This window comes from Lactuca virosa, chromosome 5 (assembly GCF_052849685.1).
Source record: "Lactuca virosa cultivar CGN04683 chromosome 5, Lactuca_virosa_CGN04683_v6, whole genome shotgun sequence".
NCBI classification, from domain to species: domain Eukaryota; kingdom Viridiplantae; phylum Streptophyta; class Magnoliopsida; order Asterales; family Asteraceae; genus Lactuca; species Lactuca virosa.
Genome location: NC_136430.1, coordinates 249,887,594 through 249,915,322, shown reverse-complemented (window position 1 = coordinate 249,915,322; position 27,729 = coordinate 249,887,594). Strand labels below are relative to the sequence as shown.

Sequence of the window (27,729 nt, the reverse complement as noted above, 5' to 3'; positions counted from 1 at the left end):
CGATTCCTGTTTCCATTTGTGTTTCCAACTCCACTTCTAGTTCTTGCCATTTTTTATCTATACACCGAATAAGGTGAATTTAGATCTTTACTCACGATAGATTTTTAAATCATCCATATCAATCCGAAACGTTTACATGTTAGTTCTAATATCGTAGTCGTACGCTTAGAATCCTAAACACATAAGGTTTCTAGATCTGGTCGGCAACAGACCGTAGATCCGAACAAATAATATCATATATGGCAAACATATAACATTTAGCACATAAAAGCATTTTAGGCATCTTTCCTAAAATATACTAGTGCTCGTGTCTAAAATATAACAGACACTCATCTCACAATCTTCACTTAGCATTCTAAGTTTAAGTCTAGAAATCCTACAAATTCCTAGTTCGCTTAAACTAATGCTCTGATACCAACTGTGACATCCCAAATTTTCTCGGCCAGAAAAGGCCGATTTGGTTTATGCTTTTTAAAATAAAATCAGAGTAATTTTCCAAAAGATGTTGCGGAATTTGTTCCCAAAACAAAATATAATAAAATTTTAACAAAACATTTCTTAAAGAAATAAATATTTTCATTAAATATCACAAACAACGGGATGTCATGTTCTGAAACAGACCAAAAGCATAAACAGTAAATTATAAGCCTTACAACAGATATTTACAACTACTGGCTTATAATTCAAAAATCCCTCTTCAACCTCCAAACTACGCTCGGGGTCCATTACCTGTAATACAGAAAACTGAGTGGGTCGGGCTTGGGAGCCTGGTGAGCATATAAGATTTTCAATCCACAAATAAATAAATTTATTAATTTCATCAACAAAAATAAATTTATTAATTTCATCACCCAACAATAAATTTATCAATCCAAAATAAATTTATTAATTTTATCAACCAACAATAACCCTGATTACCCATTCCCGTTATCCTCACTTTACGTCCCTAAACACCTATCACAAGGGACCTAGTCTAAGGATTTTCATCAGTGTGACAACACTGCTTTAGGGGATTCCTCAGCAATTTGTGTCAAATAAGGCAACCATGTGGGGGATGGAGTACAGCAAATGAACACCCAAACTCATTAACACCTATAGGTTGCGAGCCTGTCAGCGTTCCACAGGACTATCTAGAAAAGTCTGTGGTCGTCATTCATACTCCGCTAGATGACTGGATCACAATAACATCTAGGTCTCTCATCATTTTATTTCATCACACATCAACTATCTACCCATGTTTTACCCAACATTTTTGTAGATAAAATAACATATACAGTTTAAAACATGTATAAAACATTCATTCAACATTCATCTCAAATAAACAAACAATATAATTACACATAGCACGTATTTTATAGAAAATACTTCATATCTATGTGTAAGATGAAAGTAACTACACACTCACTTGTTAAGAATACTATTGGACAGTACTTCGGCTCTAAAAATAATATTCTTCGATGAAATCGGGATGTTTTCTCAAAAACCGGGCTTCACGCGGGCAGAGTTTCGGCTTGAAAATATAATTTTCTCGGGAACTTCGGAGCATCGGGACTTGCTTCGGGTGCTAGGACGATATACTATTCTTCGGGGGTATTTATTGCAATTTAGGAGAGAGTTTAGGGGTGTAAAGCTGTAAAGAAAGTAAACAAAATATGGCTGCCCTCGAGTTCTATTTATAGGGGTTGGAACCTCGATTTACGCGGGGCGTAATATCCTTGTACGTTGGGCGTACTGCGAGGCGGTCCAGTACGCTGGGCATACACCGAGTACGCTGGGCGTACAGGTGGATCATCTCGGATGCATCGGAGCTACGTACACGCGTCGACCATACGATGGAGTAGTCTACGTGGCCCAACTCATACCATGAACACGAGTACGCTGGGCGTACTCCGAATTTCCAAACTTCTAAGATTCATAACTTTTGCATATGAACTCCGTTTTTGACATTCTTTATATCCACGCGTAAGTGAGACTATGCTCTACAACTTTCGTTTAGACTCCGTCGGCTAATTTTGACTTTATTTTTAAAGTTATATTTTTAACAGGCCGGGACAGGAAAAGTTCGTTAAAAATTCATAACTTCTTCATCCGACGTCCGTTTCCGTCTGTCTTTTTACCGTTAAACTACAATCAACAAGATCTTCGATTCTCGTTTAGATTGTCTCGGCTAAAAATCACTTGATCTAAATTTCGAGTTTTGGGCTGCATACTGCTAAGTCAAAACTTCGAAAAATCATAACTTCCTCATAGGAAGTCAGATTTGGACATTCTTTTGATGCACGCTTTCGGTTTAACGAACTCTACCACTTTCATTTAGATCACTAAGGCTAAAAATCGTTCTATCGTAAATTCACTATTTACGTCACGCAGTGTCATGTCGGTTCTGTCGCGAAACTTCGACAGGTCATAACTCCTTCGTTATAACTCGGATTTCGGTATTCTTTATATCTCCGGAATCCTTATTTTAGCCATTACAACTTTCTACATATATATTGGGTTTATCTAACATTTTATTTTGACGCTTATTTTTATTCTTAACTTATTAAATCATAATAATTAAGTAAACAAGCACAAAATTCACATAATATTCACATAATTCTTCTTTATTACTTCAAAACGAGTTACAAAGGTTAACCTAGACTATTACATCATCTTTAGTGCTTTAGCCCAGAAACACGGGCGTTACACGCATGGTACTAGTATGTAAGATAATAGGGGTAACCCATGATATTTCAAGAAAATACCATAGGGGTAGCCAATGGTGAATGTAGGTATGGTATATGGTATTTTAGCGAACTCACTAAGATTTGTGCTTACGGTTTGTGTTTGTGTTTGAAATGTTTTCAAGTACTTCTAGTTCAAAGGGAAGGGGTTGGCTTAATTTGATTACATCCCTTAGAGGCTTATTCCACATTGATTATTGTGATTTTACTCTTATGTTTGAGAGATACGTTTTACGATGATTGGTTTTTGGACAAATGTTTATATTATCTGGGTGTTTTAAAAATAAAAATTTTACTTTGTATTTTTGGGACATTACATACTTTGAATCATATTCACAATTTCCAAGGTCTTTGCTTAAAAGTGGGGTCGTTAAGGAATAATTACTTAATTATATTGTTGGTTTTATGTTCTAATGTATAATATCATCGTTTTTTCACATTTGAATGTACAATGTTATTGATGGTTCGTTTGTTAAGGTATAATGTTATTGTTGGTTCATCCATGAAAGTTAGTTGCCTTTACTATTGTTGCCAGATCAATTTCTAGAATTTTCTCCAATCAAAGCTCAAGTTATGTGGGGTTTTGTCATCTTTGTTTTTTCACAAGTCGATATTTCTTTGGTAGTCCAATAGGTTTCAAGCTCTTCAGCTAATGTGGTTGAGTTGTTTTTAATGAGGCTTTTCAGCATTTTCATTTCTCATTTTAATTATTTTTGGTGTTGTTAAATTGGTGTAGCTAACAATATTAATTATATATATATATATATATATATATATATATATATATATATATATATATATATATATATATATATATATATATATATATATATATCGTTCCTAGCCAGCAAGACCTGTTTTTTATCTAATAATAACAACTTTGTCGTTCAAATAAGTGAACGACAAAATATTGTCAATTTTCAACTTTTTATACCAAATAAATAGAAAAAAAAACAGTTTTTAAATTATATGATTTTCATATTTCTTAATGTTTCGATCTATTTGTAAGTTATTATTCTTTATATTAGAATTATGTTTTTAAATAAAAGATATGTATAAGAAATGTTTGACAGTTATAAAAATAACTTTATAAAAATTAATTGTTAAAATGAAAATTTATAAACTTAAAATCTGACAAACTAAGGTGTACATAATAATGACCTTATTATAAAATAAGTTGTTCGAAAATGAATAAACATGGTAAAAATAAATTTATTTCCATTTCATTGCTTAATGCAACCAAACAAGAGAAATACTTCTTATGAACATTTCCCTGGTCAATTTTCTGTTGTACCAAATAGTTGAATCAATTTTTTTCCTCGGTTAAATTCTCTTTCTCTTTATTTCCATTCTCTACTACAATTTCATATCTTTGTACCAAGCATGCCTTATGTTTTTTTCTTTTATCATCATCCATCCTCCAGAAAATATAGAGAAAGAAACCATGGCCTCCTTCCATCACTTTAAGTGTTCTTAGTGCCTTTGGTGTGAAACTTGAAGAATAAAATTGTGTATTTGGTGCAAAAAAAAGCTAGATCCAGATATTATCAACCTTCTTGTCATCTCATATTGGTATGTAAGTGTTAAAGTTTGCATCTTTATGACTATATGCTTCTAGATCTAGTGTTTTATGCATCTTTGGTCATGTTTGGTCCATTTTGCTTTGGAGTTTGGGAAACTCTAGGTTTGTAAGTTGATTAAAGGAATCTTCTCGACTTTTTTAGATAAAAAGAATGCATGTACCAGTTCTCTTTGATCCTTGCAATAGAGCCCAAGCCTCTTTCGCTTTGTTTTGGATCTAGGGTTAAAGTTTGGGATGTTAGGGGCTTATATGTTAGTAAATTTTAGATTTGTATCCATTCTCCGAAGATGGTTTCTGGAAAGTTATAACCCTGTCTTAATGGATTAAGCACTTGAAAAAAGTGGTTGTTCTTCCAAGGAAGCGCAATGCGACCAACTCTTGCTTGTGGCACGAAGCAAAATCTTAATTGTAACTATTTTGAACTGTACGTGACGCGTTTGGCGTTGACTTTTTGATCAACTTGACTTTTGGTCAAACTTTGATGGACATAGAGTTTTAGACTGGGGTTTAACCTCTCATTGGTAACGATTAATAAGATGCATCTAATGGTGAATTTGGTAATTCGTGATAGTTGGTTCATTAAGAAGTCTTGTGTGTGGGACTTGAATTTCTAGCTTCAGGTGAGTTTTCTCATTATATTATATGTGACAATATATGTCATTTGTGTAATAGAATGCATGTGCAATGTTATTGTAAGAATGTGTGGTTAGGATCTGATGGGATGACAGATGTGTGTCTATAGGCCTGATGGGATGATGGTGAAAGCCTACAAGCCCGATAGGATGATGGCGATGTAAGCCTACAGGTCGGATAAAATGATCGTGAAAGCCTACATGTCTGATGGGATGACGGTTATGTGCCTACAGGCCCGATCGAATGATGGCAAAATGGTATTGGATCTTGAGCCTACATACTCGATAAGATGGTGGTGTGACGACAAGATCCTAAGCCTACAATTGTATGCATTGTATGTTTGATAGAATATTTAGTGTAGTGGGAACTCACTAAACTTTCTGCTTACTAGGATGGGCGGCCTAGAACAAATGCGGGAGGTGCAACCACACACGGCCCTGAAAAATATAGGGCCCTAATTTTTAATAAAATTATATAGTTAAAATACAATATATATTATTGTATCTAAAACTTAACCAAATTGTTTGCTATTACATATGGAAATGGAGGGCATTTTAGAACTTTTTCCGCCGAAGTACTATGTGTTCGAATCTTATACACCTCACAAATCTTTTTAATTTTTTTAGTTTTTATTTATTTCCCACCACAGGAATACTAATTTGCTATTGAAGTTACGTTAATGGTCCCTGGAATATTGTATCTTTTTTCTACAAAACCCCGTCTCTTATTTTCATTTCTTTTGTAGTTTCCTTATTTTACATACTCACACCCTAAAATATCCAAATATGCATTTGTATTATTTTAATCAATTTCATTAGCAAATTTGTTTTTTTCATATGAACTAGCCCTCGCTTTGCTACGGGTCGATAAAATTGCAAAACATGTTGATTTAGCATCCTGTTATCCTCAACGCTATTCAAAATGAGTAAATTGAAAGTAGATTGGTATTTAGGGCATCATCGTAATTGATTGTTAAGTCGCATGGGGCCAAATCTTGAAACCATGAAACATGTGCAATTCTTCTACCCTTCTCCAAACTAATATAAGCAAAAGAAAAACAATTAAATGTCTGTCGATCCATCATTGTAATCTGCAAAAAACAACAAATTTCACACAAAATAAGTAAGCCAACAGGGGAGCCAATCAGCATTGACTTGAAACACATAATGATAAAAGCAATATGTGGATCTTTAGTGAGTTACCTTTCATATCATTCACCTTAACATGAATTTCCAATAAAAGAACCTCTATATTGGTTCATCAAAATATCACTCGGATTTTGAGGTTTTTCATATGTTTGACCATTTTGCCCCTCGAGATCTGAGGTTTTTCGTATGTTGGAATTTCCATCACCCTGCATTTAACCTCGAGAAATAATAACCTTGTCTTCTGGTAACACAACACATACATATCATTTATGATTAAAATAGGAATATACTTAAAACAGGGAGAATGCAAGATACTTTCAAGAAAAAGCATTTAAAATAAGTAGACATAGACAAAAGAATATTCAAGGTATTTTCTTCAATCACACACACAAACACAAACACATAGATAAAACAGCACACACATTGTGTGATGTGTGTGGCTGCGTGTAAGTGGTTGTGTGTCGCTAAGTGTACCGTAAAATCACAATTGGATTATATTTTCAAAGTACAATGCTAAAATTAGAAATACAGTAAAATTATATAATTGGATTACCTTTTCAAAGTACAATACTCTTGATAGGTAACCTCCTTAAGATAATTATCCACTAAAAAAGAGCCATAATGCTGCTAAAGACGAAAAAAAAAAAAAAAAAAAAAGTTACAATGTTGAGTCAAAGTTATAGGCTTTATGTATGAAACAATGAGTTCTAAAAACGTTTTTTTTTAAATCCAACTTTCATTCACCACTTAAACTCTATACATATGAAAATGTATACTTTCTTCCCTTGTAATACACAACCCCCTTCAAATGCATCCTGTAAGATCAAAAAAAAGCATTTGAAGCTTGGTTAGTTCTATTTGTAACAAATTCCCGCATTTATTTTCTTATTCCCATTGCAATAAAACTTCGAGACACACAAATAACATATCACCATGAACTACAACTTAAATCACTTCAAGATTTGAGAAATTCCATTTTTATTCAAAAAGCAAGTCGAGCGGGTGTCACTGTCAGGAAAATATAAAACCCTATGAGTATGAATTTTGTTGATTTTTGGAGGTTTAGCAATGTAGTTTTTACTTTGTACTACTATTTACCAATCTAAAATAATGAATACAGTAGGTTTTGAACCAAACTCCACCAAACACCTCGAAAGAGAAAACAGAGCAGCAAAATCACAATAAGAATAAAAATAGGATGTGATAATAAACAAATCACTGAAAGAACATTGCTTAACAATCCTAAAAAGTTGTGGGTCATTAATATACAAATAATGATTTTTAAACCTCACTGCAATACATGTATATTGGTAAAATTACGTTTTCGTCCCTTAATCTATAAGGTTTTTATAGATTTGATCGTTATTTGAAGTACTTGTGTAAAGTTTTTGGCCCCTAGTGTAGGTAAAGTGAATCCAACTTTTGGTCCCCAAGATCGCTAATTTTCCAAAAATATTCATTTTACATCGGACAATGACCATAAATGTGACAAAAACTTCAAATTAAGGATTATAACTGAAATACCATCTTACGGACCACAAATACAACTTAAACTATTAAAAATCTAAAACTTATCTTCACGTTTTGGACCTTTTGAGCATTTCCTCTTCAGCCCTTACAATAGTACAACATTTTCCTTTTTTTTCTTCCTTTCCTCTTTTCTTCAAAATCCCTTGTCAATCACTTTAAAATCTCTCTACAGAAGTTGCATAAGTTAAAAAAATAAAAATAGTATTAAAAAAAATAAAAATAAAAAGCGAGTTTCTAGCAACAAACTATAAGAAATGGTTAATCCCTCGCATCTTTGAAAAACTCCAATTATGCGAATAATAAATAACAATAGAAGTAGAACGCACATTTGGTCCTTTGTTTATATGTAGCAATGTACTCTCAAAGTACAATGACGCCTAATAAGAAACAAATTAAAATAAATAAAATATTTTGCAAATTTAAGTCCATAAAAAACCTATTTTGCAAATTTGGTCCTGATTTCAATTTTTTTAATGTTTTTGGTCCTTCTCACAACCACTATTAATAAAACAACACACTTAAAACGACCATATTACCCCTGTATATAACTCTTGCACCTTGAATCATCCAAAGGTGACAAAGTGAAAGTTCATTCCATCGGTAATTGAAGAACCCATAGCAACACCAATTTTATCCTCCTTACTGCACCGAACCTATATAGAGCTTCATCAAACAATTCAACCTTTTGATTAAGGGAACCATTTTGGCCCATATGTAATGCAAAATCAGTTCATTTCCATTTGTTGGTAATTAAAAAGGGTATTTTTATTTAATTATAAAATTAGTTGAAATATAACCTATTTGTCCATAAAAGTCAGAATTTGCCTTCTATGTCCATTCCATTAGTTAAAAAAGTTAACATATAACATTGAAGTTTGCAGACCAGGTACCTTAAGTTACTTGATGTCAAGTAGCAGACCCGGATACTGTTGACGAGAGCTTAGCTGGATAAGGATAATTAGATAATTGTAGTTTGTTATGTAAATATTATCAGATCCTAGAATAGCTGATAGATAGTTATTTTATTTGTTGTATAAGTACTGTAAGATCCGATCAATGAAATACATCAAAAAACTTCTTCCATCTCTCTCTCTGATCTCTAAAACCACATGGTATCAGAGCGTAAGAAATCCTGAACCATCGCATTAAATCCACGTATTGAAAACCCTTGAAATCACCGAACCAGCAAAGCATCATGGGAACAGACGATAACTCTTCCAGTTCCTCCGTGATTGTCCAGAATGTCCAGGACACACCATTCCCCACGGGTGTTACCCTTGACGACACGAATTACCCGTTGTGGTCGCAGTTGATGGAGATGAGGATCGGAGCTCGTAACAAATCCGGTTTCCTCACCGGCGCATCCGCGAAACCTACCACCAACGACAAGGCAATTGAAACATGGGTCACCGACAACAATAGGGTCAAGAGCTGGCTCATTGACTCGATGAACCCAAACCTAATGCGCCGATTCATACGTCTCCAAACGGCTGCAGAAATATGGGAGGCGTTGAAGAAGACGTTTTACGATGGGTCTGACGAAACCCAGCTCTTTGAACTAAATCGCAGGTCCTTCACAACCCGACAGAATGGTAGAAGCCTACCCACATACTACAATGAATTGATCAGCATCTTTCAAGAGATTGATGCCCGTCTGGTAACTGAAGAAGCGACTGTGGCTGAGACGGTGGCAGTAAACAAAACCCTATCTCGGTTTAGGGTCCACATCTTCCTAGCCGGATTAGATCAAGAATTCAATCAGGCAAGGAGCGAAATTCTGAGGAAGGATCCAGCTTTGGATCTCGAGACCTCATATGCTTACATTCGTAAGGACTATACTCAGCGACAGTCCATGGAAGAATCCAAGCCAGAATCGGATAGCATAGTCCACATGGCTGCACGAAATCGGAATCAAAACAAAGGAAAGAACAACAAAGGGAACACGTTCACATGTACCTACTGTGGTGAAGATGGACATTCAAAAGCAAAGTGTTATGAGCTCATAGGCTACCCGGAATGGTGGGATTTCACCAAGAAACCAAGGAAGAAGATTGGTCAAGCGGCTGTGGTTAAGTCTCCCCAGACTGAGGAAACAACAACACCCATGGTAGCTCACACTTCGGCAAATACGGGTATGTCATACACCACTAAAATTGATCAAAGTGATAAATGGATTATTGATACAGGAGCTACCGATCATATGACAAATGATCTATCCAAATTAATTACACATCACACTCTAAAACAAACAAATATCCGAACTGCAAGTGGTGAAATAGAACCAGTGATTGGTAAGGGTACAGTAAAAGTCACGGATTCTATGGATTTGGATTCTGTCCTTGTAGTCCCTTCTCTATCATCAAACTTATTGTCCGTTAGTCAAATCACTGAAGCTCTAAACTGTTATGTTATATTTTGGAAACATGACTGTGTATTTCAGGACTTGGTAACTCACCGGACTCTTGGCTATGGTACTAGACGTGGCAGGCTGTATTACCTTGAAGAAAATCATCAAAGTCAAGTGTATCATGCAGGGGTAGCTCAAGTAAATAAGTCTGTTGCAATGCTTTGGTATCAGAGACTAGGGCATTTATCTTTCACGTACCTTAGAAAACTTAAACCTAATTTGTTTTTGAATGAAACTGATCATGATTTTAAGTGTGGTGTTTGTGAGTTGGCTAAAAACACGAAAATTTCTTATTCATCAAGTGATAATAAATCTACCATTCCTTTTATGAAGATTCATTCGGATGTATGGGGGCCTGCCCAAGTACTTACTCCTGATGGTGCTAAGTATTTTGTAACTTTCATTGATGAATGTACCCGTATGGTGTGGGTATCACTCCTTAAAACCAAAGGAGTAGTAGTAAAAGCTTTTAAAGAACTATACCATATGATTAAAACTGTATACCGAACGGAAATTCATATACTCCAATCCGACAATGGAGGAGAGTATATAAATTACCAGATGAAAACATTTTGCAAAGAAAAGTTGATTCACCATCAAACTTCTTGTGCAAGGTCACCACAGCAAAATGGCCTTGCCGAGAGACGAAACAGGCAACTACTGGAAATTGTTAGAGTTTCCTCTTTGACATGGAAGTTCCTCGGAAGTTCTGTGGTGAGGCATTGAGATCCGCAGCTTACCTTGTCAATCGCACACCATCCAGGGTATTGGAATTCAAGACACCACTGCAAACACTACGTGAACTAACCGAGATACAAATCAGTGAAGGTCTTGAGCCTCGAATATTTGGCTGCACAGCTTATGTACATCAAAACTTAGGGAAGTTAGAACCAAGATCTGTCCGGTGCATGTTCCTCGGGTATGCGGATGCCAAGAAAGGCTACCGGTGCTTTGACCCAGTTGAAAACAAAGTCCATGTTACACGCGACGTAGCATTTCATGAAACCATTCCATTTTTTGGTCATGCATGCTCTCTTCAGGGGGAGAGACAAGAAAAAGAAAAAAAAGAAAAAATACATGACGTATTGGAAATGTGTAACATAGAACATGTAGTGCATGATGTCGATGTCGAGGAAGAAGGCAGTGAAAACTCAGCACATGACAACACAGCACATGCTCACGACGATACGTCTAGTACCAGTACCGAGCCACAGTCCAGTACCCAAGTCGAGTTACCAGATCTGGAAGGAAGGGAAGATGAACCGGAACCGAAAATCCCGGAACCGGAGGTGAGAAACACCACTAACAGTCCAGAGGTTGACCCCAACCCTGGTTATTTTGATACTATTTTGCAGGATATTAATGAGGAGGAGGCTGGAAGTGAACGAAGGTACCCTATGAGAAATAATCGGAACCAACCTAAGAAGCAATATGTACCAGATTTGAAGGTAAAGGCAAAGTATCCAATCGGAAACTTTGTTTCTCATCACCGACTGTCGGATACACATGCACTAAGAGTCGAACGTATTTCAACTATCAACATTCCAAGAGATGTACAAGAAGCCCTTAAAGACGAAAAATGGAAGAAAGCAATGAATGAAGAAATGGAGGCACTGCAAAAGAATGAAACGTGGGAATTAGTGAATTTGCCAAAAAATAAAAAGACTGTTGGGTGCAGGTGGATTTATAATGTAAAGCTTGATGAAAAGGGCAACATAGACCGGTACAAGGCTAGGCTCGTAGCCAAGGGGTACACACAGAAATATGGTATTGATTATAGGGACACATTTGCACCAGTGGCAAAGATGAACACTATTCGAATCCTAATATCTATTGCTGCAAACAGAGACTGGCCCTTGAAACAATTTGATGTAAAAAACGCTTTCTTAAACGGATACTTGGAGGAAGAAGTGTACATGGATCCGCCACCAGGAATTGTGAGCAATGGAAAAGTATGTAAACTAAAAAGGGCATTGTATGGGTTGAAACAATCTCCAAGAGCATGGTTTGGAAGATTCTCCGCCTTCATGAAGAAAATCGGATGCAAACAGAGTGATGCAGACCACACACTCTTTGTCAAGGGTGGAGGACAGAAAGTGACAGCACTCATAGTGTATGTAGATGATATGGTGATTACTGGGAATGACCCTCAAGAAATATCAAATCTACAAAAAGTTATCGCCATTGAATTTGAACTAAAAGACCTCGGACACCTTAAGTACTTCTTAGGTATCGAGGTTTCACGATCTAAAGCTGGAATAAATCTGTGTCAACGGAAGTATGTCTTGGATCTACTAACAGAAACGGGAATGCTAGATTGTAAACCGGTAAACACCCCTATTGAAACTAACCATAATCTTTCTATTATGGAAAACCAGGTGCCGGCTAACAAAGAGAGGTATCAAAAATTGGTGGGTAAACTCATTTATCTAGCTCACACTAGGCAGGATATTGCCTATGCTGTGAGTGTTGTTAGCCGGTTTATGCATGCTCCGGGTGAAGAACACATGAATGCTGTACATAGGATATTAAGGTATCTTAAGGCGTCTCCTGGAAAGGGATTGTTTTTTGGAAAAAATGCTGAACAGAATACCGAATTGGAGGTGGCTGGATACACAGATGCCGATTGGGGTGGAGATAGGATGGATGGCAAGTCAACCTCAGGATACTTCACGTTTGTGGGGGGTAGTTTAGTGACTTGGAGAAGTAAAAAACAGAAGGTGGTAGCTAGATCAAGTGCGGAAGCTGAATTTCGTGGAATGGTACATGGAATATGTGAACTATTGTGGATAAGAAGAATATTGCTAGATCTGGATATATACTTGAGTAAGCCTATGTTACTCTATTGTGATAATGAATCTGCAGTCAAGATTGCAAACAACCCAGTACAACATGACCGAACGAAGCATGTGGAGATTGATAGACACTTCATTAAAGATCATCTTGAGAAAAGAACGGTGGAATTGCCACATGTAGCATCAAAAGAGCAGCTGGCTGACATGTTGACTAAAGCTGTGTGTGGGAAGATTTTCGAAAGCTCTCTGGACAAGCTGGGAATGATAGATATCCATTCTCCATCTTGAGGGGGAGTGTTGACGAGAGCTTAGCTGGATAAGGATAATTAGATCATTGTAGTTTGTTATGTAAATATTATCAGATCCTAGAATAGCTGATAGATAGTTATTTTATTTGTTGTATAAGTACTGTAAGATCCGATCAATGAAATACATCAAAAAACTTCTTCCATCTCTCTCTCTGATCTCTAAAACCACAGATACTACTAACAATTGAATATTTATCACAAAAAAAATGCAAATCTGTTAAATAAACCATAAAAAAGAAGGAAAAAAGATGATAAACCCGATCAAACATTGATAAAAAAAAACCATACCCTTTACCGACAGCACACAGTAGATTTCGAGCATGATTCATACACCTCCATTCGATTCATCTTCCCCAAATCGTGAAAATCGATGATTCTGTTTAGCAGAAAACCAAAACATCATCTAAAATTTCCGAGAGAACATTTGTTTTCCATGAGAGTTTAATGGATTTCATCACCAAAAACTTAACAATTTGTAGTAATTTCATCACCAAAAATTGTAAGGAAATTAAAAGTTGAAGGTTTACCTGACAAAACCAATTGAAGCAGCCGTTGAAAATTGCAACAATCTGGAAGTCAAAATAAATCCCAAATGTGGAAAAAGACCTAGAAATCCGAAAGTGAAGCAGAAGCACCGCCAAAAGATCGACAATTAAACATTAGAAGCACGTCGAGTCGGGAAAACTAATCGATTTGAAGAGCAGCAGGTACTAATTAATTGACCTCTGATTTAAAGAAATTAGTAGTCACGGCTTTCTTTCACCATACACGATTTAAGATGGTGGAAAGTCTGCAGATGGTGGCGGGTCTTTGCAGCTCTAAAACCCACTCTTCATCTTCCAACTCTGAAGAACATCACCGGACGACGACGACGTCGACCTCCTGAATAAAGGAGGTGGAGATGAGGATTAAAGGTATCCAACAGTTGAGGCGGTGGACTAACCACGCCATAATTAAAGTAACCAGATGAAAAGAACTGAGCACATACCTGTAAGTTAATATTAGTAGAGGTGTGGTTATTCGACAACAATTCTTTAAGTTGGCGGTCGTTAGGTGGCAAAATTCCACCAAAAACCGTCGTCAACAGACAGTTCAGAAGAGGGAGGTGGAAATTGAAATTGGGGAACAGTCAGTCAAACCACATCCGTCGCACAATTTTTTCTTCTTTCTGGCGACGCTGGAGGTGCGAACAGTGGTGGCCGGACTCCGGACTTAGGGACGATGGAGAAAAGAAGTAGAGGTTTCGATGGAGTTAATGAAAACGTAAGGACCACCACCGACAGGGGAAGAAGAATACCTGGGAATGAAAGACGAAAGCGAGTGTAACACATTCAAGAAACCGAAATCTATAAAGAGAGAGACAAAAAGAAATCGGCTAATAACACTGATCCTAATCTGATTGGATTATACGGGCGGTGAAGTACAGATAGACCTATTACGTGTGTAGCTCCAATTTTAAAAATGGCCTAAAAGGAAAAGAAGACAAAATATTAATAAATAGAAGGACCGAAATTTTTAATATAAATAGAAGGGCCAAAATTGACCAAAAAAGTTTCTGTTTACTATTCATTTCCTTTAAAACTTTAATATATATATATAATAATTAAATCCTTATATTTAATTTAAATATAAATAAGTCTTTTATAACATATTTAAAGTTTAAAACGTCTAATCCGAATTTACGGATATTACAATCGTATATTCTATATGTTTATCATAGTTTCTAGTTAAAGTCATAGTTACATTCCACATTGTCATAAATTTTTTTAATGAATTGTTAATGATTATATATTGAAAATGATATATTAAATAGTATTGATTATGAAGAGTTTGTGAACATTTTTACTTTTAATAATATTATGAGAATCTCGCAATTCATATAACTATATGTAAGATAATATAATGTATTGTCTTTTTTTGTTTTGATTGTTTTTATAACATTTACCGGCTTATCGTAGTATATATATATATATATATATATATATATATATATATATATATATATATATATATATATGTAGGGGCCTATTTTTATTGTTCGCACTAGGCCTGTCGAAAAAACTCGAAACCCGTTCTACCCACCCGACCCGTTCCGAATTTGGGTAGAATGGGTCGGGTAGAACGGGTAACGGGTATGAACATTCGGATAATAGGTTAACCCGATAATAATATAGGTCGGGTTTTAGGTATGAATATTTATTTTCGGGTATACCCGAATACCTAAATTCGTTTTTTAAATAATATCAAATATACAATGCAGTCACGTATGCACACTTCAAATAAAACAAAACATTCGGGGTGATATAAGTGACAACATCGATTTTGAACAAGATTGGGAAAACCTACAATAAATTAATAAAGGTAGTTGTTTATCTTTAATATTTTTTTAATATTTTGACATGTTATGTTCTGTCCTTTTAATGATTACACTATTTGTGCAGGATTGAGAGAAGTTGGTACGTCTAATTAGAGCTCGGATTGGATATGAAAATGAATATGGCAACGTGAATATGCAAGACTTTTTTTTTTGTTATGTTCAGACTTTTATGTTTTGAGTTAGGTTATGACTTATGAATTTTACTCTTTTTGTATGTTTAGACTTTTATGTTTAGAGTTGGGTTATGACTTATGAATATTACTCTTTTGTTATGTTTAGACTTTTATTGTTTACTTGGGTTGTGTTTAGACTTTTTTTGTTGTGTTTAGACTTTAATTATTTAGACTTTTTGTATTGTGTTTAGACCTATTATTTCATGCTAATCATATTCATGGCTTTTTCTTTTCTATTTTTTATCAAAATTTGGAATGGAATTAAAAAAGTACATAACATATTATAATGATTTGTATTGTTATTATATATGTACTTGTTAATTGTATGGAGTATTTTCCTAACCAATTCTTTATTAAACCAACCACCATGTAAAAAAAATGATCAATAAGTGTGACTTAATAAATTTCCGGGTATACCCGAAACTTACCCGACCCGACCTCAAACCCGAAAACCCGAATTAAAATATAGGTCGGGTATCGGGTATTATTTTCTTAAGGAAATACACGTTCTACCCGAATCCCGAAAAATTTACCCGTTCGACACCCCTAGTTCGCACAGGGCCCTCAAAATCTGCGAGACACCCCTTGCTTACTAGTTATATTTAAATATTTGTTTAGATTGTTCCGATGAGAAGTTCAAGGATGCGGTGTGGCTGCACTATCTACATCATGTTTTTGAGACTTCCACTTGACTCTAAGTTATGTTTTATGATATTTAAATCAAATGGGTATTTATGTTTTTTTTATGAAAATGGTTTTTTTGTTGCTTAGTTATATTTCAAAAAGAAAATTGGTTGAAAATTTGAGACATTACATAAATAATTATTTTATTTAGTTGTGTTGACCTAATAATAATAAATAAACAACTTTATTTACATATTTATTTTAGTTGATAAATAATAAAGTTATCGTATAAATATTATTATTTATTTTGGATTCTTTTATAGCACTTAGAGTGTGAACCTATAATCTCACACATAATATGATCTCACACATAATTAGTATAAATATTATTATTTATTTCGGATTCTTTTATAGTAATTAGAGTGTGAACCTATAATCTCACACATAATATAATCTCACACATAATTAGTATAAATATTATTATTTATTTCGGATTCTTTTATAGCACTTAGTGTGAACCTATAATCTCACACATAGTTAGCAGCATAGCAATTTGTTTGTATCATGTGCATCATTTCCAACAAGCTTGAATATCCTCTTAGTTTTCTTGTTCCTCAACAACATACCTTTTTCTTCTTGGCATTAGAGCAATAGATTGGATTCTTGGTGTTTCTTTCATATCACTAATATTCTTGTGTTTTGGGCTTTTGACTGTTCGTGATTTCTTATATTCGCAACCATAGTTTGTAGATCCATAGTTTTGATCTTTACACTATTCTTAAGAACATGATGCTCTCAGATTTCATTCAAGGAATCAAGAAACTTATGCAGAAGAACAAGTTATACTTTTCAATATTAAACTTGTTTAGATCATTACCATGTAAATAAATCTATTGAAGGTATGAGTAAGTGACTCACCTATATATGCAAATAAACATTCATACTTTTTATTCATATTGTTTTATTGTTTTACTTTTACTTCTTCTGAACCATCACAGGTGACCTTGGGAGTATCCAACATCTCTTTTGCAGAGTTGCATCCTTCCACCATGTGTATGGAAGATCATTGTAGATTGCAAACATGGCCCTCATATCCTTACTTACCTTCTTTTTATCATCTTCAGTTAGTGACTAATGAGAGTCTTAATAGCTCCTAATGAGAGTGTTGATGCTTTATAGGACCATATGTGAGGTCCTCTATACAGAGGAGAGATTCCCATATTTGCCTTGAGCCACATTTAACAAAGAGACATTAGTATATGTAGACTAGATATTCGACACTAATCTTTGAATATAGTTTTGACAAATACAACTCCCAATTTACACTACTACAACATGGCAAAACCCAAACATAATGCAAACACCTACGTTGTCTAAAAAAGAAAAATAACCCTTTGGTATCAAAGAATAAAATCCCTACACCACCTACCTCTATCATAATTCATATGCTAACCACCATTTTTCCAAATCTAAGATAAAAACTTACATCCCCTCACTCACAGATACAGAGAATTAGCAAACATAATGCCTCTTCGCAAGCTTTCACTCGCCGCACCAAACTTCTCCTCTAAACCAGCTTCTCCAACAGCATGTGCAGCTGCCCGCAACTGTTAATACTCAAAACAAATAAAAATTCTTCTCATCACTATACTTGTATAGGCAGACTGTGCCTGATAGGCTGATACATGAATGTATCAAGATTGTGCCTGATACATAATACATGTACGATGTATGTATCAGGCACAATCACCATCATACTTGTACGAGTCAGGTACAAGTATGCATACTTGTTAGTATCAGGCACACTGTGTCTGATACTAACAAGTATGTAGTAGGCACAATCACAATCACTGCCTGATTGAAGTTTTTGAAGATAGATGAACTTGCCTGATTTAGAAACTCATCAAGCCTTCTAGCAAGTCTGATAATACTCCCCTCAAAGATATCGGTCATTTGTATAACTTCAGAAAAAGATGATCCCTGGAATATTATAAAACCATTGTCATGGTTTCCACATAATAAAAAAATTAAAATAATGAAACTGTTAAAAGGATTTGTGTTAATTATCTTACTTTTGACCAACAATATATGACATCCATCAAAAAGGGTCTAACAGCTGCCTCCACATACTCATCCACATTTACTTCCAATTTGCATTCATTTTGTATCTACAAAATTTCAAATAATTTTAGTTTCATGATCTCATGTTAATCAATAACTCCAAAATTTGAGAAAGTGAATCACCTCTGCTATTCTACGAGCACTATCTTGAAGCTGTTGCAATGGTTTAGAAAGCTCTGATCTTAAATGAATTTGCTCACTCGATTTATCTCCTGGAATAAAGCAACTTGCAAGTGCTGCAATTTGATGATGATCCAGATCATTAAAAGTACCTGTTCACCATAAAAAAAAACAGATCAATATTTAAAAATGGATTAACATTTAATTATTTATAGCAATCTCATTTAAATGAATTTAAAATTTACCATTAAACATCAATTCAGTGACTAGAAGTTCATCTCCTGTATCAATCAAACAAGCTGCACGACCCTTCACTTGCACTATTCCTTCACTATCAATATGTCCAAGCTTCTTTAAAACCCGTGATCTGTTCTTAAGCTCATCACGAAATTTTTGAAGCTGCATACAAAAATTTAAAAAAAAAAAAAAATTACAAAACATTCATTTATCAAGACATCTGGCAAAAGATATGGTTACCTGTGAATCACGCATTTTGGTTTTCAGCTGTTGAATTTCATGATTGACTTCCGCTTTCCTCTGGAAACATTGGATCTGATTTTCATCTCGAGACTGAAACATTTTAACAAATCATGAAATTTGATTTAATAAAAACTGAAACGTGAAACAAAAATTCATACCTTGTTTAATGGGTGAGAAAGCAATTGTTGTTCAAGTTTCTCAATCTGATTCACCAGGTCTACAAACTGAGGTTCTTCTATGCCCATATCCTGTCTCAACAGAAATCATTTATTTTTTTTAATTAATTATGAAAAATGAACTTGTATTTACAAAAATTATATAAAATGTACCTTGACAGGATTAAGTTTTGGAAGACCTTGAGGGAAACGTTTTTGAAGTTCTTGAACAGCTAATAGAATGCTTTGTCTGACTTCAATTGGACGAAGATCAGGAGCAATTGAAATTCTAAGTTTGCTTAATGCTGATATCAATGGCAATTGAACAGGAACCTGAACAAGTTTTTTTACTTTAAATTACATGATATATTTACTGTGAGTAAACTGTAAAAGTGAAAAGTTACCACATGCATTTCACCCTTTTGTCCAGAACGAGGTGGACATGGCTTAGGGCGAGAGCCACTTTCACTTGAGCCAATGGAACAATGAAGTAAGGTGTCTACTATATAGCTACTGCCACGTGAAGAAGACACGCCAGGTGGCAATGACCCTAGTGGTGGGGCTGGTTTTTTTACCACATTTACAACCACCCCCCACCCCCAATCTGTCCCGGCTTCTCGAACCTTAACCTGAAACAAAAAAAAAAAGACGAATATAACCCTATCCATATACAATCTTTTGTTCCATTTCCTTTTTCCCCAAGTGTGTTGTCATTTTCTTTAATATTGTTGAATATTGTGAAACTTGTTGTTTGAATATGTAAGGGTAAAATGGTCTTTTAGTCTCATTCAAAAGAAATAGACTTTATGTATACAGCAACTTAACAAGGGTAAAATGGTGTTTTAGTCTCGTTCAAAAGAAAAAGACTTTATCCATACAGCAATTTAACAATGGTAAAATGGTCTTTTAGTCTCGTTCAAAAGAAAGACTTTATGGATACAGCAATTTAACAAGGGTAAAATGGTCTTTTAGTCTCATTCAAAGGAAAACTATATATGATGTCTCTTTTTTACTTGATGCAAGAAAATGACTTAATAGAGAAAGTCAAGAAAAGGAGGCTTTCTGAATTAAATACTAACTTTTTACAAACTTGAACTCGTTTAGTTTTTCATTCTAATTCCCCAAATGTGTCATCATTTTTTCACATGATTTTTTCTTTAAATCATTTATCCACACAATTAACAAGAGAAAAAAAAAAGAATAAAAAAAGACTTATCGATCTGAACAACATACCAATCTACCAGGTAGAAGAAAATATAGAGCTCTCTCAGGTCTTGTTATTTCTGCCATCATTTTTGTCTCAAGTTCAGAGATTTCAAGCTTAAGCTTATGATATTCAGCAACATCAGCCTAAATAAGAACACAAAAAAACAAATATAAATATACCCATTATGCCCTTGAGAAAATGGAAGACCACTTCCACCTAAAAAAAAACCAAACTTGGGATGAGGGTGGATATTTACCTCCCCAGAAGCCTCAAGCTTAACCACTTCCTCTTCTAGCTTTGCAACCTTTTTCCCTATATCAGGTAAGGTCTGAATGAAAAAAACATATGTTAGAAGCTATTATTTAATAGATTAGAAATGCAAGAAATAGCAATGAGTAGATTTTCCAAAAGAGTCAGATAAAAAAAAACCTTTTCATACTGAAACTGGTGAAAAGAATTTCTGATAACATGCTCTGCTGTAAACTGGCCTTCAGCACGTCTCATTAAGTTCAATATTGAGTAGTAGCTAAGTCTGAAAGTACTAACAAGTGGAGCTGGTTTTCCCAACACCATGTCTTTTAATGTATTCATCTCCATCTAAAAACAAATATAATTTCTTATCATTAATTATTAAAACACTTCATCAATCATTATAAAAACATATATGATAATAATATACCTGTTCATCAATCATTATGATACATATACCACGTTCATCTTTGCCTCTACGTCCAGCTCTTCCACTCATCTATAAAAAAATCATCAAAAACTTGTTGCAAGAAGAAATTAAATATATTATTTTATTATATTTATTTATTTATACCTGAATGTATTCACCAGATCCTACATATCGATGGCTATCACCATCCCATTTTCTAACACTGGTAAAGACAACTGTCTTTGCAGGCATGTTTAACCCCATAGCAAACTGTTATAAGTTTAAACAAAGTGAAAAACATACTAATTTAATGATTTAATCTTAAATGTAAACAGTAGGATAAACAATCTACAAAAAAGAATGGGATTATAGTTATATACCGTTTCTGTGGCAAAAAGTGCTTTTACAAGGCCTTCTTGAAATAATAATTCTACAAGTTCTTTAATGATAGGGAGAAGGCCAGAATGATGAACAGCAATGCCTCTTTGTAATAAAGGCAACATGAGCTCAATTGCAGGGAGGTTTCTATCTTCTTCACTTAGACACATTATTGCATTTTTGAAAACTTGTTCTACAACATCTTTCTCTTCCTGACTATTGAAATCAAGTTTTGTCATTGACATTGCATGTTGCTCACATTCTCTTCTACTAAAGCTGAATATTATAACTGGTTGAAATTTTCTTTCCATGATCATCTGAAACATAAAGAATCCATCTTTAAGAACTTATAAAAACAGTTTGTAATCAATAAAGAAAGACTAGATACATATAAAGAATCTTGCAAGTTCCTTAAAGAAAGTAAAGAGGGAAAAAGGGATATAGAAACACCTTAACGATTTTGTATATATCAGATCCTCCAGAAGCGTTTCCTCCTTTAGCAATTCTCCCACTGGATTTTGAATTCCCACCAAGATTTTGCTTCTGTTTAGTGAATGTGTCTTGCAGTTTCAAGAAATTGTCCTCTCTAAACTGCTCATTTTCATCCACTACAAGATATAAACCTGATCCACCATTGGGAAACACATAATGCTGCAATGGTGTAGGTCTAAAATCAGTGTACACCACATGACATGGCTGTTTATGTATGTTGCATATCCATTCTGCAAATTCAGTAGCATTTGACATGGTAGCAGAAAGAAACACCATCTTGATAGCTGGAGGTAAAAAGATGATACTTTCTTCCCAAACTACCCCTCGTTCACGATCCTTCATGTAGTGGATTTCATCAAAGATAACCCATGCAACCTCTTTTAAAACCTCAGAGCCTCTATAAAGCATTCCTCTAAGAATCTCTGTTGTCATGACTAAACAACTTGCATTTGGAGAGAGTGTGACATCACCTGTCATTAAACCAACATCAGAAAACTCTTGACTTAATTCTCTGTATTTCTGGTTGCTTAGTGCTTTCAATGGAGATGTGTAGATGACCCTTTGTTTGTCTCTAAAAGACATAGCAATTGCATACTCTGCAACTGCGGTTTTTCCAGCTGAAGTATGAGCTGATACTAGAACTGATTCTTTTCTTTCCAAACATGAGACTGAAATTTGCTGAAATGGATCAAGGACAAATGGATAGGTTTTAGCCATTGTCCCATTGTAAACTGGATCTGATAATGTCCCATGGATAGTTTCATCTTTAATGGAAGTATAACCACTTGGAACTGCTACTTCATGGACACAAGTCCTAGCCACAGTCCTTTGCTTTTTTGCCCCTGATTCTTGATTCTTGATTTCAGCTTCTACCCCCTCTGAGTTTTCTTCTGCTAACTTTCGTTTTTCAACACTTGTAGAATTCTCCATCTCTTGGATAATAATTCACAGTACTTAATGAACTTCTCTAATTGACTGATAATGTTGTTAAAAGCTATATCAGATCTGCAAGATATATATACACATACAAACTATAAGAAATAGAACTCACAAGTTGGAAGTCATAGCAAATGTTTTACAGCACTGAAAATTCAAAAATGCAAAATCAATGGAGGTAAAATGCACGATTGTCATGCTCAAATATAAGTAGAAAGCAAACAGGAACATTCTGGTAGTTGTCATTTAGCTACAGCTGCTATATGTATAGGTATACGACAGCATATTGCTCCCTATTATTCCTCTATTCTTTTTACTTTCATTCGCTCAAACCCAAATCTCCAGCTTCTTTGTCGGTTTTCTATAAATCGAAGTCGCACCTTTATATGCAGCTGGAGCTATCATACTACCTTGTCTCCAAATAAATGAGCCATTTCTCTCGTAAACATACGTGAGGAAATTTAATTAGAGGCAAAAGTAGAATTACAATCTTTGGCATGCATTGAATTTTATAAACCCTAATTATCAACTCTACTGTATTATTTATGATTTCTAATGGAAGCACCAACAAAAGCAAATACAGAGACTGTAAAGAATTTGAATAGATGTTACCTTCGAATCCGCCAAAAATGGCTGCCGAATCTCCAATTCAATATTGCGAACCCTAAACGCAATTTACTTTATCTTTTGTTGTTCCTCCGAAAATTATTTCAAGAATCAGTAGCGAAAATGGAGGGTAAAACGGCCCGAAACTTGACCTAATTTATAAGTATTTGAAAGCGCTCTCCCGCATTCTTTTATGATTGATTTCGGCGCATTACAAACGGAGGCGGTGAACTTCGATTACGACAGACTACGAGGGGTAGAAATTCACTGTACAAATTTGATAGGGGTAGAATTCGCCAGAACCAGAAACGTAAAAGGGCTTAAATTTAGCTCAACCTCAAAATCTAGGGGATGAATGAACAACTATCTTAAAAATACACGAGAATAAAATTAAGACAAAAGTACAAAAAATTGGTATGTATTTTTTTTTTTTTTTTTTTTTTTGAGATTTAATCTATATTTTGTATTTTTTCTGAGATTTAATTCAAATTTTATATTTTTTTTTTTTGAGATTTAATTTAAACTTTGATTTTTTTAACTTAATGGTTTTTTTGGACTAGTTAGTTTGATTATAGAATTGTCCCCCATAAACTTGAAAAGATTAATTTGTTTTTTCAATTTATTTAAATATTTTTTTCTTTTATTTAAATATAAATGTTAAATCAAATAAAGAAGGGGATCTCTCTCTCTCTGTGTGTAACATCCTAAAAATCATGACCAAAAATTTGTTTTTAAATCATTACATAAAACCATAAGTTATCAAGTCATTCCATTAAAACATGAGGCACGGTATTCCAAAACATTATTATTAGAGTTTCATATCAATATCAGAGTCAAACATCCCAGGCTGAACAAATGGTGTGTGCGGTGCGATCATCCCGAGCTCTTCCCTCCGCTACCGGAAGTACCTGAAACCAAAACTGAAAACCGTAAGCACGAAGCTTAGCGAATTCCCCAACCTACCACATACCATACACATAACCACATACTGGGCCCCCGCCCGCTGCATCGGGACTAGCCCGGCATCGAGCCCCGCCCTGCATCAGGCTCCGCCTGGCATCGAGCCCCGCTCGGTATACAGATCTGTCTCTCTGAGGACCCGCCTGTCTCTGGGCCCCACCCGTTAAACACATACAAACATATAACATACTAACACATAAAGAAAACATGCTCTACTGTATTCATGCTCTAAGGCCTCGCCTAACTTGGGCCCCGCCCCTGTCCTGCTACTGATGAGTCATGGAACCTCATCCACATCCTGTTAATAGTGAGATACGGGGCCCCGCCCACACTCACTTCTCTTCTAACTCGGGCCCCACCCTTGCTCTGCTAAAAATGAGATACGGAACCCCGTCCATACTCAGCTAGTGATGAGATACGGGACCTCGCCCACACTCACCTCCCTATCATGCACATACAAGTATCACACAGACAACAAGTATAATCTAACATGCAACATTCCTCGGGCTTGCTCCGCATCGGACCTTGGTCCGGAATCACATACATATAAACCTTCCTCGGGCACCGCCCAGCATCGGACATTGGTCCGGAATAACATACTCGCATACAATGCCTAGGGCTAACCCCCGGGTCTTCCTACTCTGCATAAGCTAAATGGCCCGACATTGTGGCCTTAGACCCACACACAAAGTGAGGAGACTCACCTTGCACTACTGAAACCCTGTTGATACTCTTCTAGCTGTTAACTGGCAAATCCCCGAACTGCTACTCCTTCGGCTCCCCGAGCTATCAATACCAAAGTAACACTTAGACCAAAATACCCTCCAAAGGTCAAACTAAGTCCACCTTGGTCAAAGTCAAAGTCAACGGTCAATGGTCAAAGTCAACGCTCTGAGTTGACTCGACTCGCCGAGTTGCTCCATCAACTCGTCGAGTTCTAAAATTCGGAACTCTGAAATCGTGAACCAACTCGTCCAGTCAACCCCAGGCTCGTCGAGTTCCCTAGCTACTTATGGTCGCGATTTGTCAAATCAACTCGCTGAGTCATTCCTCAGACTCGTCGAGTTCTACCATACAGAATCGGGACAATCCACCCTGACTCGTCGAGTCCCACCCTCGACTCGCCGAGTCCCTCAGTCTGTTTGGGCAATCTTAATGGATTAAGCCCCTACACTTCAGATCTAAGTCCCAAACTTCGTCTTCATCCTGGAAATGACTTATTAAGGGTAAAGTTTCCTACTGTACCCACCCCAAGTCCTTCTTGATGGGTTTAGCTTAAAACCCTAGTTCCTAAAAGCACAAATCTTTGTCCAAAGTCCATATAACTCCAAACCAAATCATGTCCACATAGATACTGACCTTATACACCAGAAGGACACGTAAAGTCTCTGCCTTTCCTTCCATGCATGGCCTTTTGGGCTCAAAATGCCATAACAACTCCTGAAAACTTGCATGGGGGGTTCCAATGGCATAAAGTTGGTAACTTTATGCCTTAACCACCCTTAATGCTTCCAGATCTGAAAGGATCTTTGCTTGGGACATCCAAATCCCAAAAGCTATCAATCTTGGACCAAAAACCTTCATAAAGGAGGAAGAAGAGATCTAATGAGTTAATGATCAAGTTAGAGACTTGATTACCAGAAAATGATGAGATTAGGAAGCTACTTCTGGATCTACAAGCCTTTCCTTGAGCCTCCAAGTTTCCTCTTCTTATTCTAGACTTCAAGAACACAAAATACTCTCAAAAATGGCTCACAAGCATTAGTGTTTCGAGATCTAGGGTTTTGGTCTTGGAGACTGGAAATGAGGCCAAGGGAGAGAGATTAAGATGCTTAAATAGGGCACCAAGTCCCGGATTTAGGGTTTCCCAAACCCAGACCAACTCGCCGAGTTGGTCCCCCAACTCGCCGAGTAGGTCACTTAACCCACGACTCAGAATTCGCTCCGATTTGTCGAGTTCCTCCCTGGACTCGACGAGTTGCCTTCATGATTTAGGGTTTTCTTTCCTTCATTGATCTTCTAGATTCCAGGTGTTACACACACACTCTCTCTCTCTCTCTCTCTCAAACACATAGAACACATAAATGAACACACTTCATATGTTATGAGTTTGTTCTTCATGAATCTGAAATCATAAATCGAATTTGAAATCATTTGTTCTTCAAATCGTTTTTGGGACTTAAAAATCCCAAAAATCGAATCTAGAATCGATTTTTGTATGTGCAATTTTTGTTTGTGGAAATCGATTTGTGTATGTGTTTTCGTTTCTAAAATCGATGTATGTATATGAAACCGTTTAAAGAAGGTGTGTTTTTGTGTCTATCTTCGCACAAACTCGTTCTTGAATGAAGACAAACCTGTAAATTGATTTGTGGGTTTCGTTAGGGCAGGAAAATGTCGATTTCAAAAGCTTGTCTAGCGATTAATGTAGTGAACACACATACACCTTCAATATTTTGTGTGATTTTGTGTTTGTTTATAAGATATGTGAAGCAAACACAGACACACACATAAGAATATCAAGATCTATGAATCTTTTAACATGATCCAGCATAGGACCTTGATGTATTAAACGAAAACGAAAATCAAAAGATTCACGAAGTTTTCGAAGCTTTGTTGGTGGTGATAAATCAGATTTCGAATAGGATGGCTTCGATTTATGGGATTTTGAATAGGATGGCTTCAGGTTGATGTATCACTGGTTTCAATGGTGTGCTTCACGGAAGGGGTCGTTAGTAGTGATACGGAACGACAGAAAGATTAGGGAGCGTGGGATGAAGCAATGATTTGCAGGCTTCATGGGGTTTCTGTAAGGTGATCCGACAAGCATTGATAAGGCAAAGATGATGGATTTGGTCTACTGGCAATCTTGAAGCATCGAAGGAAAATAAGGAATTGATCGATGAGAGAGGATATCTTCAGAAGGGGAAATGGCACCAGATGGGAAGAAGATGAGGGAGAGGTAAGCCGTTAGGTTTGTTACCGGAGGCATCTGTATTCAAGAGAGAGAGAGAGAGAGAGAGAGAGAGAGAGAGAGAGAGAAAGTGTGTGTGTGAGTGAGAGCGAGAGAGAAAGAGAGATGGAGAGAGGGGAGGAAGGAAGGGAGGATGGAGGGAGGGGAGGGGTATATGGTCTTTTCTTTATTTAATACCAATAAAATATTTAAAAATAGAAAGAAAAAAGAAAAACAAATACATTAAGGGTATAATAGTAATTTCAGTTTTACGAGGGACCAAATCTACAGCCAAATCTATCGAAAAGGACCACCAATCCAAAAAAGTCGAGGTTTGGACTAAACCTCAGAAAAAATACATAC

General features: G+C 35.8%; 1 protein-coding gene and 1 long non-coding RNA gene across 13 annotated transcripts; both read right to left on the bottom strand.

The window, feature by feature from the left end:
• Window positions 1-5,714: 5,714 nt before the first annotated feature.
• On the bottom strand, window positions 5,715-14,548 carry LOC145116546 (uncharacterized). Of its 12 annotated transcripts, none has more exons than XR_013712163.1 (9): window positions 14,115-14,548; window positions 13,654-14,008; window positions 13,415-13,502; window positions 8,153-8,560; window positions 7,677-7,782; window positions 6,831-6,901; window positions 6,640-6,713; window positions 6,141-6,327; window positions 5,715-6,028 (listed from the first exon to the last, which is right to left on the bottom strand). It is a non-coding gene; the product is annotated as an uncharacterized LOC145116546 (long non-coding RNA). The 12 variants fall into 12 exon arrangements; XR_013712161.1 differs by having other exon boundaries at window positions 6,640-6,710; window positions 14,115-14,547; XR_013712165.1 differs by having other exon boundaries at window positions 6,640-6,710; window positions 6,831-7,782; window positions 8,153-8,279; window positions 8,507-8,560; window positions 14,115-14,540.
• Window positions 14,549-17,558: 3,010 nt separating this feature from the next.
• HEN2 (RNA helicase, ATP-dependent, SK12/DOB1 protein) lies at window positions 17,559-23,681 on the bottom strand. Its single transcript, XM_079051136.1, has 17 exons — window positions 23,460-23,681; window positions 21,870-22,916; window positions 21,422-21,736; window positions 21,207-21,311; window positions 21,063-21,131; window positions 20,813-20,980; window positions 20,640-20,711; window positions 20,410-20,526; window positions 19,581-19,805; window positions 19,351-19,509; window positions 19,180-19,269; window positions 19,019-19,111; window positions 18,787-18,940; window positions 18,545-18,693; window positions 18,373-18,468; window positions 18,188-18,280; window positions 17,559-17,907 (listed from the first exon to the last, which is right to left on the bottom strand). Exons 2-17 carry the CDS (start codon window positions 22,839-22,841, stop codon window positions 17,797-17,799), a joined length of 2,988 nt encoding a protein of 995 aa, XP_078907262.1. The 5' UTR covers window positions 22,842-22,916; window positions 23,460-23,681; the 3' UTR covers window positions 17,559-17,796.
• Between the last annotated feature and the right edge of the window lie 4,048 nt (window positions 23,682-27,729).